Raw genomic sequence first — 22525 nt, forward strand, 5'->3', positions numbered from 1 at the left:
GTGGCGGAGTCACAGGGCTGCACCGCAAGCAAGAAGCTGAAGGCTCGCAGAACAAGGAGTGCGCCAGCTGGATGGTGTGTGCCCAGGGCTGTGGAATTTGTGCGTTTTTGTTCCTGACTCCAGGTACCAAATATTGCTCTGATTCAAACTCCTAATAAATTTAAACTAATTAAAAGAGAAAATATAATAATCTATTTCTCAGATAGTAGTCACCATAAATAACATAACTGTATACAGTAATGGCTCTGCTTTGTCCACAAAAATGAAATAAACCAATCCAAAAACATTACTTGTGCTGCAGCAATAAAGCAGTCACTTTGTTTAAAATCAGATATACAGTACCTAACTGATTGTGACTATATATTTGTGTACACGGGAACCTTATTATATAATATATCTGCTATAAGAGTAGGCCCAATGTGTATTTGTGGCTCTAGTGGGGATGGTCAATGAGATGCAAATAATTCTGCATTGAGGTTTATGCAAATTTTGTATGCAAATATATGCACTTCCTTTGGTCATGAAATCAATTACGTATGTTGATAAATTTTGGGCTCTACAGTAGTACTATACTCTACATATGCACTCCCTGCAAAGCTGTAGTGAATCCACTGATAATGTTGTGCACATTGAATGCAGAGGCAGTGGCGTAGTAATAAGTTTTGCAGAGGTAGCGACTGCACCAGGGCCCCTAGACCAAAAGGGCCCTCCATCCATCTTATTAGCTTTTCATTGGTGCTATACTGGTGATAAACACCTCTTTATATGTGCATTGAATAATCGCAATCCTTAACTTACTTCCTTAACCTCCTTAGCGGTAACCCCGTGTGTGACACGGGGTAAGCCGCCGGAGGGTGCCACTCAGGCCCTGCTGGGCCGATTTACCTAATTTTTTTATTTTTTTTTTGCTGGACGCAGCTAGCACTTTGCTAGCTGCGCCAGCACACTGATCGCCACCGGCCTGCGCCCGATCGCCGCTATCCGTTGCGGCACGCGGCCCCCCCCCCCCCAGACCCCCCGTGCGCTGCCTGGCCAATCAGTGCCAGGCAGCGCCGAGGGGTGGATCGGGACTCCCAATCACGTCCCGCCGTCGGTGACATCATCCCGCCCCGTCGCCATGGCGACGGGGAAAGCCCTCCAGGAAATCCCGTTCTTTGAACGGGATTTCCTGATCGGAGATCGCCGAAGGCGATTGACGCGGGGGGGATGCCGCTGAGCAGCGGCTATCATGTAGCGAGCCCTGGGCTCGCTACATGATTTAAAAAAAAAAAAAATTAAAAAAACTGCTGCGCTGCCCCCTGGCGGAATTATTCATACCGCTAGGGGGGTTAATCTTATGTGCATTGAATAATAGCAATCCTTAACTTACTTCCTTAATCTTACTCCACTTTTATGTCACTGAAACTGACCTTGGTAGGTTTTGGGGCTTCATATCAACAGAGTGCCTAGGGCCCCATCTAAAACTCGCACTGGGGCCCCAAGCGCCTCAGCTGCACCACTGTGCAGAGGTGTTGTCTGTCACTTGTAAACCTGGTTCATATTGTGCATGAAGAATGTGTAATTGCAGGATAATGAAGGGATTTTACCCCAAGTACCTGCACATCACTCTTAGCTGTACACACAGTTAGATTGCCTAAGGCCTGATCAATGTTCCTTTTTTTTTTTTTTTTTTTTTCTTTCTTGTCTGCACCCTCTACAAGTACTCTCACCAAGGACTACTTTTGATTTCTATTTAACAGCTACTCTACAACTATATCCTAAGTTTAGTTAAAGAGACACTTAAAGAGACACTGAAGCGGAAAAAAAAATATGATATAGTGAATTGGTTGTGTACTATGAATAATTACTAGAAGATTAGCAGCAAAGAAAATATTCTCATACTTTTATTTTCAGGTATATAGTTTTTTTTTCTAACATTGCATCATTCTATAATATGTGCAGATTACACAACACTCAGCATTCAAAATGAGTCTTTCAGAGCAGTCTGTGAAGTAATGACCTCTCCTCTAGCAGAGGAAAAGTAAATAGTCCAGGAACAGTTGAGATAATAAAAGTCAGATAACAGCCCTCTCCACGACTAACTTAGTCGGAGAGCTTAATGGCTTGTTTGCATAAAGATAACAACTGGAATTTCTCAACTCTACCTGTACTGGAAACAATTACACTGATGTATCTGATCTTAATGTTTTATTTCTTAGCTGTGCTACACCTACAAATCATAATATCATCACTTTTTTCGCTTCAGTGTCTCTTTAAGCAAAAACTAAATAACTTATGATATGATTTGTATGTGTAGTACAGCTAAGAAATAAAACATTAGGGGCAGAGATATAAGTCTAATATTGTTTCCCGTACAGGAAGAGTTAAACTCCAGTTACCTATGCAAAAGAGCCATTGAGCTCCACGACTGTAAAATGCAGAGAGCTCTGACTTCTGAAGCTTATCTCAAATGTCTCGCTCTGCATTGTTTTTGTTTCTGTAGAGGACCGTTCAAAAGTTCTCTAGCATGCTCTGTAAAATCATTTAGAATGCTGAGTATTTACTGTGTGTAAACAGCAAATATTATAGAATGATGCAATGTTATAAAAAACCTATATAACTGAAAATAAAAATATTTTCTTTGCTACTAATGTTCTAGTAATTATCCATACTACATGACCAGTTCATGATATCATAATAAAAAATTTTTTGCGGCAGTGTTTCTTTAAAATGCATCTCTGGTGTACATAAAAAAACGAAACCAGAGTACACTAACGTTTAAAAGGTAGAATGCTCCAACACATTGTCTGTTTAATAACATTCACTGAAACACCTTTTCAGCTGGGTTCCAGTGCATAGCTCTGCTTCCTTGCATAAAATAGCCCTGGCTTTTTCTATATGATATATGGAAAAGGCAGAGGTTTTTTTCTGCAAGGTGGCAGGACTACATGCTGGAACACTGCTGATATGGGTCTCCGGTGAATCTTGTACAGAAGAAATGCTGGGGCATTCACAATGGCAATGGCTTGACAGGCAAAGATGGCTGACAGGGTAGAGTGTCAGCCTCCTGGCCAGGACGTTTTAGTTCTCAAAAGCAGATGCCATCTTAATATAACTTAAAAATTCCTTAGCTTTGGCAGCAATGAAATGCCTTTTTTATGTAACATAATTTTCAATCAATAAGATTGTTATATGCAAACTAAACTAGAGTCGGAGTCAAATGATTTTTGTACAGACTTCACAGCCATGTGTGTACTCTTGCACATACTCTGCAAGGGCCCCCGGGGACCACTCTTTAACATGGTGGGTGCAAGTGCAATTCTCTCACATGCTGCAAGATGTGGGGCTGACTTGCTCGATCGGGTGCACGGCGGTAACTGCGTGTGACATCGGGACAAGCGACACAAACTAGGGGGATAGTGTGGGGTCGACGAGGCAGCCGGATGCGGCGTCACAAGGCTGATTCCTGATCAATTTCAGCATGGTAGCAATAGGGTCTATTATCGATGGTAGATGGAGCGATGGATATAGAGATGGGCATAGGGAAGAAAGTTTTTTTTTTTTGTTTTTTTTTTTTTGTTTTTTTTTTTTTGACTGGCAAAAAAACAGCTCTGATGGCTGACCCACACCACAGGATGTTTTTTGATCAGTTTTTGCTTCTAAAAACATGCTGCCTTTGACTTAAAATCGTAGCAAAAGCGTGAACACATTTTGCTACAATTTTACCACAATTTTAATGAGTCATGGGAGCATGTTTTTAAAAACTATAATGGATCAAAAGTGCTCTCCAGTGTGTCTCAGCCCTAGACTTAGTGTAATTGTTGTTGCCTTGCTGCAGAAATTTGGGGTGGGGAGTACTTTTAACATTTGCTGCATTTTAGCATAAATTTTTTTTTTTTTTTTAAATCTCATTACCCCAATAGCAACCAATAACAGTTTATTTTTTATTGCTTTATTTATTACAGCTTTTGAACCCTGTTTTCAGTATTCTATGCTGGTGACTGTCCTGTATGTATTGGGTCCATATTGACAAAATACAGCACTGCTTCTTTTGCCAGTAGTATCCCATCCCAATTGTACATTTTAAAGCAGTTGTTCCTATTTTTCTTAAAGGCCCTAGTGTGTGTTATAGGTCAGAGTTGAGACTGTTGGTTATTACAGGTAACCTTAGTGTAATTAATATGGCATGTAACAGATGGATGTTGCAGAACAGCAGCTTCAGATAAATACATGTTCTTGTTTCTTGGGGCCACACGTTTACGTTTTAGTGGTTGGTGGTTAATCTTACAGTGAGTCATCCTTCTGTTCAGGAACCAGATGCTACTTTCTAGCCTTGTTATCTGCAGTTGCAGCTCCACCCATCTATGTGTAACCCCTTCCTTTTCTTTTCACTGCATGGAGGATCAAAAAGAGCCCAGTGAACTTAATAGCTGTAATTTCACCTCTTGCGAAACTGGCTGAATTCATACTGTAGAATCTAACTTTAGTATGTAGGTTGAGGTTTTTTTTTTGTTGTTTTTTTTTTTTTAAATCTTGACCTGCATACAATTCCCTATGCACTACACTCTGACTCTTGGGGCCTTTTTCTACTACATGCAGATTGGATGCAGAAAAACTGACTCCAATAAAAACCTATGGGCCTGTTTCCACTAAATGCGATTTTTCGGATGCAGATTTTCCCATATGCATTCATTGGAGTCAGTTTTTCTGCATCCAATCTGCGTGTAGTGGAATGGGTCCTTAGCAGACTGGACCAATCTGTGCGCACGTATTTCAGACATTAAATTTGAAGCTCTTGCTAATCCACTGAATCCTACTTTGCTTCACTTATCTTCCAGCATCTTACATCTTACACTTTATAGAAATGTAATTGCTCCACAACAGCCTTAAAACCTAACTGTATTTAAAGGAATACTTAAGTCAAAAAAAAAAATGACATTTACTCACCTGGGGCATCCCTCAGCACCCCGAAGCTGGATGGTGCCCTCGCAGCCCCGCTCCGATCATCCTGTCCCCGCCGGCGGCTACTTCCGTTTCGACGACAGCCGCCGACAGGCTGGGAACGCGGCTGATTTTCCGCGTTCCCAGCCGCTGCTATCACTCTCTATGCTGCTATAGCGTATATATATACGCTATAGCAGCATAGAGAGTGATAGCAGCGGCTGGGAACGCGGAAAATCAGCCGCGTTCCCAGCCTGTCGGCGGCTGTCGCCGAACCGGAAGTAGCCGCCGGCGGGGACAGGACGATCGGAGCGGGGCTGCGAGGGCACCATCCAGCTTCGGGGTGCTGAGGGATGCCCCAGGTGAGTAAATGTCATTTTTTTTTTTTGACTTAAGTATTCCTTTAAGCAAATATGATACTCTGCTCCCAAAGTGTATGCAAGTAGTAAGCAGTTAAAATCGGACCATTTTTGGACTAGTCCATCACCTCATGGAGGATTCTCTGGGGTTTTCTTATTCAAAAGCATTTCCTGAATGGCAGTTGCTCTAACTACCAAAATGGTAAGAAACCAGCCAGCCTCCCTTCTCATTGCACACTTTTGGCAGTTAGACTAAGCAACTGCTGGTAATTGTAATGCTTTTGAAAAGCATAAAATACTGAGAACCCTCCTTGAGTTATGTACTAGACCAAAACCAGAAGTCAGATTTTAACTGCAATTTTTTTTCCGCTATAGTGGTGCTTTAAAAAATGTGTATGTTTACTAGGGCAGCAAAATGTATGGACAGAGCTCCAAACAGCTGCTGAACCCATGGCAGTTAAATGTCACTAGATTATTCTGTTAGCTTTTTTCCATGTTGTAGGTAAATCTATCTGGCAGGTAAATCTAAGAGAAAATCTAACATAAAATTGTATGTTGTGTACCCAGCATTAGACTGCAGCTTAAACTTTCCCCCCCCCCCCCCTCCTCTTTGTTCATCCTCATGCATCTTGGATTAGTACCCTACCCCATCCCCCTCCCCCCTGGGTTGGTTTACTACATTTTTATCTTTTTTTCATAACTTGTGTTTTATGTGAGTTGTCATTAATTACAATGAAGATGTAGAAAATACATTGGTGTTTGCAATGATGGATTCATATATGGTGTCTGCAATTTATTTACGGTAAGTGAGCAACTCTTTCAAGATTTGTTTTTGCGGTTCCTAATTGGACAATGTTGTATTATGCCATGTTGTGAAATGCTTGTAACTTAACAAAAACATTTATTATACCCAGTGTGTGACTTGACAATAACAAATGGTGTGGTGTGAAAATGTGTGGCATGTTTAATAACATTTGGCATTCCAGGATGAAATTCACTTTTAGTATGTTATATTCTTACTCTATTATCAAAGCACTTTTTAACTGGTAACCTGCCAGTGAATATCATCCATGAGAAGGATGATGACTTCAGGCATAATTTCTTTACTAACTTGGAATTATGTAACATTACTTATTATTAATTGGCTAAATTTGTGTTAACATGTTATGCATCCAATTTGTCTTGCATGATGTCAGATAATTGCATCAGAAAAACTGCATAACGTACAATCCACCTCGCTGTGACCTGATTAGAGTCCTCACCAACCAACTGGGCTTTACACCTGTATTCATGTACTGCCTCTAAATTCAGCATCCGTTGTGCTTCATGTGCAAACCTTAGTGACAGCAGTGCTCAAAGCACTGTGCAGGTCTACCATACATGGAATTTGGCTGAAAATCAAGGAGACAATGAATAATCATCAATGTCAGATTGACTTTCTGCCGTGATTGGGGTACTTGACAGCCACCGTCAAACTTAAAACTTTAAAGGGAAGGTTCAGGGAGGGGATTAAAAAAATAAAAATAAATTTCCACTTACCTGGGGCTTCCTCTAGCCCGTGGCAGGCAGGAGGTGCCCTCGCCGCCGCTCCGCAGGCTCCCGGTGGTCTCCGGTGCCCGACCTGGCCAGGCCGGCTGCCAGGTCGGGCTCTTCTGCGCTCCAAGGCCCGGCACTTCTGCGTCCAACCCCGGCGCGCTGACGTCATCGGACGTCCTCCGGGCTGTACTGCGCATGCGCAGAACTACTGCACCTGCGCAGTACAGCCCGGCGGACGTCCGATGACGTCAGCGCGCCGGCGTGGGACGCAGAAGTGCCAGGAAATGGAGCGCAGAAGAGTCCGACCTGGCAGCCGGCCTGGCCAGGTCGGGCACCGGAGACCACCGGGAGCCTGCGGAGCGGGCACCTCCTGCCTGCCACGGGCTGGAGGAAGCCCCAGGTAAGTGGAAATTTATTTTTATTTTTTTAATCCCCTCCCTGAACCTTCCCTTTAAAATACGGTACTTGTGTATTATCCCGTCTGGAAAGTTTGGCAGCTTTTTGTTAAAGTACTGTTTCATCCCCTAGCCAGATCTAACCATTTTTGGAAAGCTGAAAGTCCCCGGCTTTCCCTTGCATTGAGTCCCGAGTCAATGCGATTCCACATTCCGGGGTTGGGGGACAGGCTGCACTTTGCTGCAGAGAGCACAGTGGAATTGAGTCTCCTGTCCATGCCAGTAAGACAGACAAGGGTGCATAGCTGCGCTGCTCCATCTGTAATGAGACCCAGGGCATTTGACTTAAGTTTTGAAGACAGATTTATGCTGCGAAGAAAGACTACCGGGTGTGCTGCTTATCATGTCTGGTTCGTCCCGTACTTCTGTAATTGCACTTTCTGCAGCCAAGTTCAGGGGACACTCCTCCTTCAAAACCCCATAACTTGGGAATTGAGCATCATAGCGACTTAGGGCCCAGTGCAACAGAAAGCTGGGACTTTCAGCTTTCCAAAAGTCATATCTTTCTGGGGGAGCAAACAGAACTTTAATAAAAAGCTGCCAAACTTTCCAGACGGGATAATACGTAAGTACTAAAATTACTTTATTCACACACCATGCAAAACAAATGGCTTTCATGTTGTGAAAAAAAAGAGTTGCACGTAGTTTCATATGGAAATCCAGCAAAAATATAACAAAGAATGTTCATGCAGGGTTACACCACACACACACACACACACACACCGCACACACACACCGCACACACACACCGCACACACACACCGCACACACACACCGCACACACACACCACACACACCGCACACACACACCACACACACACACCACACACACACACCACACACACACACCACACACACACACCACACACACACACCACACACACACCACACACACACCACACACACACACCACACACACACCACACACACACCACACACACACCACACACACACCACACACACACACACACACACCACACACACCACACACACACCACACACAACACACACACACCACACACACACACCACACACACACACCACACACACACACCACACACACACACCACACACACACACCACACACACACACCACACACACACACCACACACACACACCACACACACACACCACACACACACACCACACACACACACCACACACACACAACACACACACACACCACACACACACACCACACACACACACCACACACACACACCACACACACACACCACACACACCACACACACCACACACCACACACACCACACACACAACACACACCACACACACACACCACACACCACACACACACACCACACACACACCACACACACACCACACACACACCACACACACACCACACACACACACCACACACCCCACACACACACACACGTCAAAAGTCTATATTACAGTGGGTTGCAAAAGTATTCGGCCCCCTTGAAGTTTTCCACATTTTGTCACATTACTGCCACAAACATGCATCAATTTTATTGGAATTCCACGTGAAAGACCAATACAAAGTGGTGTACATGTGAGAAGTGGATCGAAAATCATACATCATTCCAAACATTTTTTACACATAAATAACTGCAAAGTGGGGTGTGCGTAATTATTCGGCCCCCTGAGTCAATACTTTTTAGAACCACCTTTTGCTGCAATTGCAGCTGCCAGTCTTTTGGGGTATGTCTCTACCAGCTATACACATCTAGAGACTGAAATCCTTTGCCATTCTTCTTTGCAAAACAGCTCCAGCTCAGTCAGATTAGATGGACAGCGTTTGTGAACAGCAGTTTTCAGATCTTGCCACAGATTCTTGATGGGATTTAGATCTGGACTTTGACTGGGCCATTCTAACACATAGATATGTTTTGTTTTAAACCATTCCATTGTAGCCCTGGCTTTATGCTTAGGGTCATTGTCCTGCTGGAAGGTGAACCCCTTCCCCCCCCCCCCCCCCTCCTCCTCAAGTCTTTTTTGCAGTCTCCAAGAGGTTTTCTTCCAAGTTTGCCCTGTATTTGGCTCCATCCATCTTCCCATCAACTCTGACCAGCTTCCCTGTCCCTGCTGAAGAGATGCACCCCCCGAGCATGATGCTGCCACCACCATATTTGACAGTGGGGATGGTGTGTTCAGACTGCTGTGCAGTGTTAGTTTTCCGCCACACATAGCGTCTTGCATTTTGGCCAAAAGTTCCATTTTGGTATTATCTGACCAGAGCACCTTCTTCCACATGGTTGCTGTGTCCCCCACATGGCTTGTGGCAAACTGCAAACAGGACTTCTTATGCTTTCTGTTAACAATGCCTTTCTTCTTGCCACTCTTCCATAAAGGCCAACTTTGTACAGTGCATAACTAATAGTTGTCCTATGGACAGAGTCTCCCACCTGAGCTGTAGATCTCTGCAGCTTGTCCAGAGTCACCATGGGCCTCTTGACTGCATTTCTGATCAGCGCTCTCCTTGTTCGGCCTGTGAGTTTAGGTGGATGGCCTTGTCTTGGTAGGTTTACAGTTGTGCCATACTCCTTCCATTTCTGAATGATCGCTTGAACAGTGCTCCGTGGGATGTTCAAGGCTTTGGAAACCTTTTTGTAGCCTAAGCCTGCTGTAAATTTCTCAATAACTTAATGCTTGACCTGTCTTGAGTGTTCTTTGGACTTCACAGGGTTGTTGCTTCCAATATTCTCTTAGACAACCTCTCAGGCCCTCAAAGAGCAGCTGTATTTGTACTGACATTAGATTACACACAGGTGCACTCTATTTAGTCATTAGCACTCATCAGGCAATGCCTATAGGCAACTGACTGCACACAGATCAAAGGGGGGCCGAATAATTATGCACACACCACTTTGCAGTTATTTATTTGTAAAAAAAATGTTTGGAATCATGTATGATTTTCATTCCACTTCTCATGTGTACACAGTGTTCTCCCCAGAATTTTTCTCCAGCCGGGTGGCATGGAAAAGTAGCCGGGTGGTGCGAGACGGGGAAATTTGGTGGTTATGGGGGTTATTGCTGTGCTCCACACGGGAGTGTTTGTTGCATGTCAGATGTTAATGCTGCTGAGAGAAAAGTAAGGGTGGTCGGGGGTGGGGGGGGGGGGTGTGGCGGGTCAAGGGGTATTGCATATCTCATAGTGCGCATACCTTGTAGTCTCTCTACACTGGCTCAAGAGTTCATTCTTTAGTTTGTGCAATGGACCACTTTGCACAGACTTTTGCTGGACAGTTTTCACAGCACAGAGTAACTGCCAGAGTTAGCTCACAGGCTGACATTATAAGAAAAAAAAAAAAAAAAAAAACATATACCAGAAGGTCAGATGATAATGCCCAATATATGGGGGATATGTGCAGGAGTAAACTAACCTATCACTAACAATGATCAGAAAAAAAAAAGACCACAATTAATCACAAGCCTGATCATCATTCAGAAAATTTTGTTTTGCAGTTTAGGTGCACACCATATTGGCCAACACAAAGCACACCGCAGCACCGAGAGATAGCTTAAAAAAAAAAAGCAAATAAATAAGTGTTGTTGGTTATTAGCAGCTGTGTTACAAAATGCTGGGTATAAGCTGATCAGACCTCCAACGCAATCCAGTGCTAAATAACAAAACCGAGATCAGCGCACAAGGAAAACTTCTAAAGGGCAACCTACACGCCCACAGAGTGATAAATAACACTAGCAAAATGAAGGTGACAGCCAAAAGCAGAGTGAAAGAAGATCGGCAGCTTACCCACGTGTAAGACTCAAGGAGATAAGCACGCTATTCTAGCTGACTGGCTGTCACGCTGCTAAACTTCTCGTTCGTGGAGGAACGCTCCCAGCCGCCCACAGCATTCAGAACAGATAGTCCCGCCTCTTATGCCACCAAGCCAATGAGCATTCTCGAGGCACCAGGCATCACAAATACAGCCTGCCAGGAAGTGCGAGGTCTCCTACGTAGAGGAGAGTGGCTCACGCAGCGTACGCGGAGCGCAGTACTTTTCCTACGCCCGCCGGGAACATCTAAAAATGTATATGCATAAAAGCCAGGTGCGAGATGACTGCCCAGCGCGAGATGGCAGCCGGGCGGGTGCCCAACTTACCCGGGCGGAGCGCCCACCTATTTGATGCTGGGGAGAACACTGTGTGTACACCACTTTGTGTTGGTCATTCATGTGGAATTCCAATAAAATTGATTTCAGGTTTGTGGCAGTAATATGACAAAATGTGGAAAACTTCAAGGGGGCCGAATACTTTTGCAACCCACTGTATACAGGGAGTGCAGAATTATTAGGCAAATTAGTATTTTGACCACATCATCTTCTTTATGCATGTTGTCTTACTCCAAGCTGTATAGGCTCGAAAGCCTACTACCAATTAAGCATATTAGGTGATGTGCATCTCTGTAATGAGAAGGGGTGTGGTCTAATGACATCAACACCCTATATCAGGTGTGCATAATTATTAGGCAACTTCCTTTCCTTTGGCAAAATGGGTCAAAAGAAGGACTTGACAGGCTCAGAAAAGTCAAAAATAGTGAGATATCTTGCAAAGGGATTCGGCACTCTTAAAATTGCAAAGCTTCTGAAGCATGATCATCGAACAATCAAGCATTTCATTCAAAATAGTCAACAGGGTCGCAAGAAGCGTGTGGAAAAGCCAAGGTGCAAAATAACTGCCCATGAACTGAGAAAAGTCAAGCGTGCAGCTGTCAAGATGCCACTTGCCACCAGTTTGGCCATATTTCAGAGCTGCAACATCACTGGAGTGCCCAAAAGCACAAGGTGTGCAATACTCAGACATGGCCAAGGTAAGAAAGGCTGATAGACGACCACCACTGAACAAGACACACAAGCTGAAACATCAAGACTGGGCCAAGAAATATCTCAAGACTGATTTTTCTAAGGTTTTATGGACTGATGAAATGAGTGAGTCCTGATGGGCCAGATGGATTGGCCCGTGGCTGGATTGGTAAAGGGCAGAGAGCTCCAGTCCGACTGAGACGCCAGCAAGGTGGAGGTGGAGTACTGGTTTGGGCTGTTATCATCAAACATGAGCTTGTGGGGCCTTTTCGGGTTGAGGATGGAGTCAAGCTCAACTCCCAGTCCTACTACCAGTTTCTGGAAGACACCTTCTTCAAGCAGTGGTACAGGAAGAAGTCTGCAACCTTCAAGAAAAACATATTTTTCATGCAGGACAATGCTCCATCACACGCGTCCAAGTACTCCACAGCGTGACTGGCAAGAAAGGGTATAAAAGAAGAAAAACTTGTTCACCTGATCTGAACCCCATTGAGAACCTGTGGTCCATCATAAAATGTGAGATTTACAAGGAGGGAAAACAGTACACCTCTCTGAACAGTGTCTGGGAGGCTGTGGTTGCTGCTGCACGCAATGTTGATGGTGAACAGATTAAAACACTGACAGAATCCATGGATGGCAGGCTTTTGAGTGTCCTTGCAAAGAAAGGTGGCTATATTGGTCACTGATTTGTTTTGTTTTTGAATGTCAGAAATGTATATTTGTAAATGTTGAGACGTTATATTGGTTTCACTGGTAAAAATAAATTGAAATGGGTATATATTTGTTTTTTGTTAGAGACACTGAAGCGAAAAAAAATATGATATAATGAATTGGTTGTGTACTATGAATAATTAAAAGATTAGCATCAAAGATGATGATCTCATATTTTTATTTTCAGGTATATAGTGTTTTTTTGTTTTCTAACATTGCATCATTCTCTAATATGTGCACATTACACAACACTCAACAGTCAAAATGATTCTTTCAGAGCAGTCTGTGAACTAATGACCTCTCCTCTGGCAGAGGAAAAGTAAAAAATAACAGTTGAGATAAGTCAGAAAACAGCCCTCTCCACGACTTTGAAAGTCGTAGAGCTTAAAGGCTTTTTTTGTATAGCGATAACTGGAGTTTCTTAAATCTTCCTGTACTGGGAAACAATTAGACTGATGTATCTGATCTTAAAGGGACACTTAAGTCAAACAAAAAAAATGAGTTTTACTCACCTGGGGCTTCCAATAGCCCCCTGCAGCTGTCCGGTGCCCTCGCCGTCTCCATCCGATTCTCCTGGCCCCGCCAGCAGCCACTTCCTGTTTTGGTGACAGGAGCTGACAGGCTGGGGACGCGAGTGATTCTACGCGTTCCTGGCCACAATAGCGCTATCTATGCTGCTACAGCATATATCATATACCATATAGCAGCATAGAGGGTGCTAATGTGTCTGGGAACGCGAAGAATCACTCGCGTCCCCAGCCTGTCAGCTCCTGTCACCGAAACAGGAAGTGGCTGCCGGCGGGGCCAGGAGGATCGGAGGGAGACGGCGAGGGTACCGGACAGCTGCAGGGGGCTATTGGAAGCCCTAGGTGAGTAAAACTCATTTTTTTTGTTTGCCTTAAGTGTCCCTTTAATGTTTTATTTCTTAGCTGTACTACACATACAAATCATATCATAATTTTTTTTTTTTTTAGCTTTAGTGTCTCTTTAAGTTGCCTAATAATTATGCACAGTAATAGTCACCTGCACACACAGATATCCCCCTAAAATAGCTAAAACTGAAAACTACTTTCAAAAATATTCAGCTTTGATATTAATGAGTTTTTTGGGTTCATTGAGAACATGGTTGTTCAATAATAAAATTATTGCTCAAAAATACAACTTGCCTAATAATTCTGCACTCCCTGTATGGCCTTCAGAGGAATCAATTCCTACCACACACAGCATTTTCATCAGATTCCAACAGAGAATCCTGTCCTGCCCCTGATTTACCTACATTTTGAATCCTGTCTGGTCAATACTTATGATTGTTGTTTTTGGGTCAATAGAAACTCTGCATACCAGAAATTTTGGGGGAACGAATTCCCTGAATGTTTGAATAACCTGATCAAATCTGCTGGGAATTAAATGGGGAAAATGTAATAAGTGTATGGACACGTAACACTTGGAGGTTATGAAGGAGGGAAGTTGTTTCCAGAGAGTATGGCATGCAACCACTACATTTCTGTGTGGAGAGCAATGAAACTTCCACTAATTTGCTTGGTGGGGGTGTGAAGAATTGGTTTTATAGTTCTTGGACAGTGGCTTTAAATTCTAGATCATTTGTGTATCTACAGTGGGATCAAGCAATAACGATCCATGATGTAAAACCTTGTGGACAGTTTTTTTAACATTCACAAATGTGGTAACACATACGTTTAAAACTGTTGTGTTTGAACCATTGTAATTTCTTACAGCTACATATGTATCGCAGAAATGTAAGCTTTGCCTAAGTGCCCTAGAAATTAGTTCAGTTAAAAATAAAGGGAAATGAAAGCATGTTTCAGTTGCAGATGAGATTTCCTGAAGATAATACTTTGTTTTTGTACAGTGCCATTATGATGGGACACCAGATCACTAACATCTTGAACATATAATCTACAGAATGTGCTCTACTGAGGCTGTATTATCAGCCTGTTTCACTTTTCTGTAATACGATCACTTTCTTCCGACACGCTTCAGAAAATAGTAAAGCAACTTTTCAATTCCAGGAAAATCTCAAATTTAAAATGGCTAAAGCTATACATTTACAAAGGATTTACAGAATACTTTTTGTGATAGGGTGGTCTTCATTTTCCTTATTTGTTTATGCATGGGCCCTTTCATACATGTTCCTTGTGTTTCTGTCAGCTGTATTGCAGCAGTGTGCATTTTTCGGAACAGTGGAACACATTGCATATTCTCAAGTGGCTGGATAGTGTACTGGTTAAAGGCACCGCCTTTTACATGGGAGACCTGGGTTCAAATCCTGACCAGGGTCAGTACCTATTCAGTAAGGAGTTAAAGGCAAGACTCCCTAACACTGTAGAGTGGCCTCCTGAGTGTGTCCCAGTGGCTGCAGCTCTTGAGCCCTCGTCAGTTTCTTTGCCCACATTACATCGTTTGTCAGTGCAAATGTCCTCTTTGGTGCATTGTGTATGTTTATAACACAATGCAACATGCAGCTGTGAAACTGATAAACTCAGATACTTCTAGCATTATAAAAACTACAGTTAATACCATAATACATTTGAAATGTACATTCTTGAGATCTGATAAGCTGCTTGTCTAATATGAAAGTGAATGCAATCCGTATATCCCCCCAACCCCCCACCCCCGTGACTTTTCTAACTATACCATTTGTGCTACCTAATTGCCAGATGAAATAACTGTGCAAGAATGTAAAGACTGTTTAACCCTTAACAGTTCATACTAACAGTTTCTGTGAAAGTTCTGTAACTCTGGTAAAACTTTTTTTCCTTCTATTGCAGAGAAAGTGGCTCGTGCAAAAGAGGAAAACTTAAATATGCATCAAATGTTAGACCAAACACTCTTGGAATTGAACAACATGTAAAAGATCGGCTGTTTACCTGTGACATCTGGTTTTCCGAAGACACTGCATGTGAAGAAGTCTCTCTCTCTCTCTTTATTTTACTGCAGTATTGAGGAAGACCGCAGGGCTGGGATAGGGTGGATATTTGTGGATTTTCCCCCCTTTTCATTTCTCCCTCTTTCCCCAAAAATATGTTTTTGAAAGACTAAAATGACTCTCCTACAACAAGTCCACAGATGCAAACTGGGAAGAGATCATTAGAATGCAGTTAGCCATTGTGCCAATTGTGGATGGCAGTGGCCAAAATGTTCAGACTTGTTTAATTTTTTTTTTAACGGTTTGTCTGGGTAGCTTCTTGCATAGGTATTTTATTAAAACAAAAATAAAGTCTGGTAATTCTCTTCATGTTTTTACTTGTAATACCCTTTTCAGCTCGGTTTCATCCATATTGCCATACCTGTATGATCTGCTCCAAGAGGATATTTTCTGGTATGGAGGGAAATAAGCTAACTCAGGTTTAATAACGGATTACTCATTTGACAACCGGTTGAATCATGGCTTTATGGATCATGTGTGAATCGGTATGTGGAGATGATCCAGTTAAAGAGGCAGAAGTCACTCCTCACACTTTCTATTGATCATGTGAGCTCAGTTTGTCTAAGTGCTGCAGATAACTAAATTGGGACAGCTTTCCATATTCAGACTTAAACCCTTTTACACATCAAACTAATACACGGAATAGCCAATATCTGCCCCACTGAGGAATGTTGACATTTTACGTGGTGTTTTGTACAACGGTTGTTTATAGAATTTAGATTATTTAAATCCTATAATTTAAAATATTTCAGATATTAGCTTGTGTTAATATCTACTATTTGAAAGCCATTAGGCAAAATGAAAATACATGCATTCCATTCTATTTTATGGTCTAACTGCATTCATCCACATCCCTTTTGTTCCTCCTTTTTTTTGTTTTTGTTTTTGTTTTTTTTTAATTCAGTGCTAACGTTCTAAATATTGCAAAATAATTTAAATTCGAAAGATTAATTATGTATCATTGGAGACAATTCTCTTGCAATGCCTCACTTCTTTTTCTTTTTTTTTTTTTAATTTTATTTTTACACTCGTTTTAGATTTGAACCAAAAATGTAAAACCTTGTAATATGAAATAAAAAGCACACTTGAAATTTTCTATATTCTTGTCTCATGAATTATGCTTTTGCTTGGCTTTCATTTCATCATTGTGCATCTGATGTCTCAGGCCTGGGACCCACTAGCAGTGCTTTTCTGAGTGCTTGTGATTTTGAAAAGCTCTTGCTAAAGCTATGAGGAAAATTGCATCCCTCAGTTGGGATCACACACAGTCCTCTTTCAGATGGGCAGCTGATAGGCAGTGAATTCACCACTTTTCAGCTGCCCTCCATCACTGGCCGAGTGCTTTGTACTGGTGCTAGAAAGGCACCAACCCCCCCCCATAGTCACATGCTCAGACATGACCTGTTGCAGTCCTCTGCCGCTGGGTAACATCACTGCGTGTCAGGACTTGACACGTGTGGTGTTGCAACCACTGCAATTCGTCTGCATTTAAATTGCACTGGCAGATGTGCAGTTCAGCCTCCTGTCTGAAAGAGGCCATCGCATTATATTAGCAAGAGTTTTTTTTTTGGCTTCTATACTTGGAGTTGCTAATTCTGAAGGGAAAAAAAGACGAACGGAGTGTCCATCTTAGAAAAGCAATAGGAATTACAGCATCCAAATCAGGGAATCTGACAGCTATTTTCAAAAGCAGGCAGGTAATTTTCCACCTGTGAGCTGCTCCATGCACTGGCCTGGAGCTTGTTAGCATTTAGCATGGGCAGTGGAGAGCCACCCATGGTAAAAACAAAACTAAACATCCAAGTGACTTCGCTATTGAGGTTACAAACCCTGCCATTTGGCTACATTTAAATTACATTGTGAAGGCGCTCTATGGCCATCAGATTGGAGGCTGAACTGCCTGACTAGCACCCAGGTCAGCCCAAGTCAAGTATTAGGGCTCGTTTCCACTGTTGCGGTGCGGAATCGCCTGGATTCCACCGCAGAAGAAATCGCATGCGGCTGCGTTTCCGCATGCTGATTTACCCGCGATTTCGCATGGCAAGGAGCCAGGCGAATTTAACCATGTCACTGCCTGAGTAAAGCTTCATAGCAAACCATGCGAAATCGCAGGGAAATCCGCATGACAAAGCCGCATGCGATTTCCCTATTAAATGCATTAGCGGCGATTCGCGCGCATTCCTCCCGCACGCAAAATCTGACGGCTCTGCCGTGCAGATTTCTGCCGCACCGAAAAACGCTCCCGCCGCCGCACAAGTGGAAACAGCCCCATCCACTTACATTGACTATGCGAATCCGCATGCAGTGCCCGCATGCGGATTCGCTATAGTGGAAACGAGCCCTTACTCTATTGCAGACAGAGACAAGAATGAGGAATTGGGAATTCATGTAGTAAGCATTTTCCTGAACTTAAGCATTTCAGGCATAAATATCCTACAACTGTTAGGGCTCGTTTCCACCATAGCGGATTCGCTTGGTACATTGAAGTGGCCGGGGCTGTTTCCATATGTGCGGCGTGCGGGAGCGATTTGGCGGCGGGCCAAATCTGCACGACGGGACCCACAGAATTCGCCTGCGTCGGGAATCCATGCGAATCGCCGCTAATGTATTTAATAGGAAAAACGCATGTGTTTTTTTACATGCGTTTTTACCCGCGATTCGCGTGCGATTTTGCACCTTTTTCAATGTTGTTTTGCCCTGGCAGAGTCATGGTTAATTTCGCATGGCACCCTGCCATGCGAAATCGCGGGTAAAAACGCATGCGGAAACGCATCTGCATGCGTTTTTACAAGCGTCGGGATGCCGGCGAAATCGCGTCGCAACAGTGGAAACGGGCCCTTAAAGGAATTCTATCAAAGATTGCATTTTTGTGAAAACATCTAATGAATGTAAAATAAATGTAAATAAAGGAGTCAGCATATATATTTTTTTTTTTTTTTTTTTTTTTTTTTTTTTGTGTTCTGCAACTTTTTACTACATGTTTGTGTAAGACAGTGTGCCCTGAGGACACACTGAGGCCTCTTGCACACTGCAACCGATTCAGATTCAGATTCCGCTTTTTAATCAGTTTTTACATCCGATTCCGATTTGCAGTGTGCAGGGAGCAAACTGCAAATCAGAATCTGAATCGGATGTAAAAACCAGATTAAAAAGCGGAATCTGAATCGGTTGCAGTGTGCAAGAAGCCTGACGGCGACGGAGCACTGGCATAGTCCATTGTTGATAGGTGATGCCAGGTGTTATACAGAGCATTGCAGGCTATTCCTTGGCTCCCCCACCCTTCGGAATTTACTCCTGTGGCCGCCGCAGTAGCGAGCCATCCGTACTGCTCAGTTTATGCCCGATTAATAGTATGCAAGAGGGCGCACTTCCATATGCGCATTGCTCAGTGCCCTGCTGAGCCAATTGATGATTGTCATTGAGGCACAGGAGGGCGGAAGTGTTCCGTTCTGACCGAGCGCTGTAATACATAATACATTTGTATTACAGCGCTCGGTCAGAACGGAACACTTCCGCCCTCCTTTGCCTCAATGACAAACCTCAATTGGCTCGGCAGGGCACTGAGCAATGCGCATATGGAAGTGCGCCCTCTTGCATACTATTAACCGGGCATAAACTGAGCAGAATGGATGGCTTGCTACTGCGGCGGCCACATGAGTAAATTCCGAAGGGTGGGGGAGCCAAGGAATAGCCTGCAATGCTCTGTAGAACACCTGGCATCGCCTATCAACAATGGACTATTCCAGTGCCCCAGGCCGTCAGTGTGTCCTCAGGGCACACTGTCTTACACAAACGTAAAAAGTTGAACACAAAAAATATGCTGACTTTTATTTTACATTTATTTTACTTTCATTAAAGATGTTTTCACAAAAATGCAATCTTTGATAGAATTCCTTTAAGTACGTGTTTACAAAAAAAAAACTGCCTGAAATGGAATTTAAGCAAGTCTGAACTGCATCAGTGTAAAGTGATTGTCAACAAGGTGTCGTCTCTAGATATAAATAGGTAAAGGTAGCCATACATCTGCCTTTTTTTTTCTTTTTTTTGCCAGTTGACTATCTGATCTGATTATCGAATTATTATCGAATTGGATGAAAATCTTTACCACAAGCATGTCTGATCGATGAGTTGACTGATTTTGGGCCAAAATCTGTCTAATGTATCGATTAGACATGCTGGGAAATCCCCAGGTCGAAGTGGTTGATCGGGTTTGTAGTGAAAACTGCATGATCTCTATCTCTCTGAACCCTTGGCCACTGTCGTCCTAAATGTTGTCTGTGCATTCAAATATCTTATCCTTCTGCTGCCACCACAAGTCCTCTTCTGCATATTCGAGTACACGTGGTTTCTGCATACAGCACTGGCACGTGTGTTGTCTCGCATGTGCCACGTGCTATGTATGGCAGTCATGAGGGAGGCAAATGCAAAGGAGGAGGTGGACTTATAGTAGCAGCAGATGAGTGAGCTGTTTTAAAGCATGGGATAAGCATGTAGGTTGAATGTTATGAGGCCAATTCCTGAAAGATTTTTATGCTGAAATCTATCGGGAATCTGTCTGTGGTGTATGGGCAGCCAACAGATCAGAGAGACCTGTCTCTTGGTCAATCTGAGCACCTTTTAGTCTTCTTTAATTTTTCTAGGACTAAGGGTGCCACAAATACAATTTTGATTGGCCAATTTTACCACTTCCATGCAGTAGGGGGCCAACAGATTTTGAATACACTGACCAGATTGTGTAGGTAAGCTCTTGTACTACACGGAGAAGGTAAACTTGGGCCAATTATTGCCCAATCAAAATTGGATGTGTGAACCCTTAGGCAAGGATCACACTGGTTGAAAGTTGCAGGTGATTTGGCACAATGTGAAATTACTTGCAAAAACGATTCTTTGCTGTGGGACTGCTGTGTTCTCAGGAGCCATCTGTGATTCTGAAAAGATACAACCCGCATTCCTTCTCTGTACAATGCATGCAATTCCTCATTCAAATTCACTAGCTACTGAAAAAACACTGCCTATGATCAATTGCAAACAAAAGCATATATTGTGTGGGAAGCAGTAGATTTGGGCGCATGAGACAAGTGGACAAAAAGGGCGCCCCATTCACTTTCATTATAAATATCGTTTAATGGGCGCTGAACGGGGAAAATAAGGCGCCGGAGATTTTTAAGGATTTATAACGGCGCCCGGAGATTTTTAAGGATTTATAACTATGTTTGTGATGATTTAAGTTTACAAAATGAGCCCGTGACGAATAACGTTTATGAAGATAATAAATCACTATTTCTAAAACATTTCTAACACATTATTATCCACCCAAAAAAATAATTTACATTTTTTTTCTTTACATTCTTTATTTATTCATGTCTGTAAAACATTATTATCCATAGGGGGTTTTAGGTTTAGGCACCAACAGGGGGGTCTTAGGTTTAGGCACCTACAGGGGGGTCTTAGGTTTAGGCACTAACAGGGGGGTCTTAGGTTTAGGCACCAACAGGGGGGTCTTAGGGTTAGGCACCTACAGGGGGGTCTTAGGTTTAGGCACTAACAGGGGGGTCTTAGGTTTAGGCACCAACAGGGGGGTCTTAGGTTTAGGCACCAACAGGGGGGTCTTAGGGTTAGGCACCAACAGGGGGGTCTTAGGGTTAGGCACCAACAGGGGGGTCTTAGGGTTAGGCACCAACAGGGGGGTCTTAGGTTTAGGCACCAACAGGGGGTCTAGGGGTTAGGGATAGGTACAGGGAGGGTTTTTAATAAACGAAAATATAAGTTTCACTTTACAAACAGGGAAGATTAACGTTTTAAGAATTGCCGATCTCATACACATTATTTAGTGATTTATACATTTTTAAATCACTATTTATAAACGAAATTCTACACAATAATTTCTATAAACGATATTTCCATTTATCGTTTATACCACGCGCCCTTTTTTCCCGACGCCCTTTTCGTACGTACGCATTGTGTGTGTGTGTGTGGGGGGGGGGGTAGGAATCTGCAAGTCCCACAGACACCAGCCTTATCCATCCCAAAGGGTAAGTATTTGCTGTGTGCGCTTATGCTTGGTATTGTTGCACTGCAAAATAAAAACTGAGGCTCCCATAATGCCCCGAGCATACAAATTGTATGCAGCTTTCAATCTGGCAATAATTCTTAATAGATTTGGGCAATATGATGCTAACATTCTTTGAATAAATGGAAATGCAAGTTCTTTAACCACTTCTGGATGGCAGTGATTGAAATCTACGTTTTGATGCTGTTACTGCCAGGGTGTAGATTTCACCTGGCTGCTGCACGGTCTTGGCTGCTACCGCAGATCTTGTCACCCCTCCACAGTTAACTCGCCCTACCATCTCTGATGGCAGAGCTCTATGAATTGGTCAGGAGCTGATTTCTTTGGCTCTTGACCCTGTCATCAATGTGAGCAATTCCCATTGGCTTACATTGTATCACACGGTCAGGAGCTAATGAAAGTGGCACCTGACTGGCTCACAAAGCTCCATCATAGAGACAGCAGAGTGGGTGGACTGAGGTGACTGGTGACAGCGGTAGCAGCAGGTATGTGCGGCAATTCGTCGGAAGGAGCCGGTCTCTGGTCCTTAATTGAAGATTGAGGTTAAAAAAAAAAAAAGTTCTACTTACCCAGGGCTTCCTTGAGCCCCTGGCAGCTGATATGTACCTTGCTGCAGCTCCGGTGGCCTGGGGAAACCTCCATTGGAGATGCCGACTTTGCCAGGCTGGCATTTTCTGCAAACACGCTGCTGCACTGCTTGTGATCATGCTCACATGGTCTGGAGCGTTCTGCG

At 43.3% G+C, this 22525-nt stretch overlaps 1 protein-coding gene across 4 annotated transcripts in view; it reads left to right on the plus strand.

Moving 5' to 3' along the window:
• The window catches only part of TPM1 (tropomyosin 1), a 69167-nt gene extending 52347 nt beyond the window's left edge, over positions 1-16820 (plus strand). For all 4 annotated transcript variants that reach the window (XM_068275778.1, XM_068275775.1, XM_068275773.1 and 1 more), the window contains one exon: positions 15565-16820. In XM_068275778.1, coding sequence (XP_068131879.1) covers positions 15565-15647 — 83 coding nt within the window. In that variant the 3' untranslated portion in view covers positions 15648-16820. The remainder of the gene's footprint in view (positions 1-15564) is intronic.
• The last annotated feature ends 5705 nt before the right edge of the window (positions 16821-22525 follow it).

The sequence above is a fragment of the Hyperolius riggenbachi genome, chromosome 3 (genome assembly GCF_040937935.1).
Source record: "Hyperolius riggenbachi isolate aHypRig1 chromosome 3, aHypRig1.pri, whole genome shotgun sequence".
NCBI classification, from domain to species: domain Eukaryota; kingdom Metazoa; phylum Chordata; class Amphibia; order Anura; family Hyperoliidae; genus Hyperolius; species Hyperolius riggenbachi.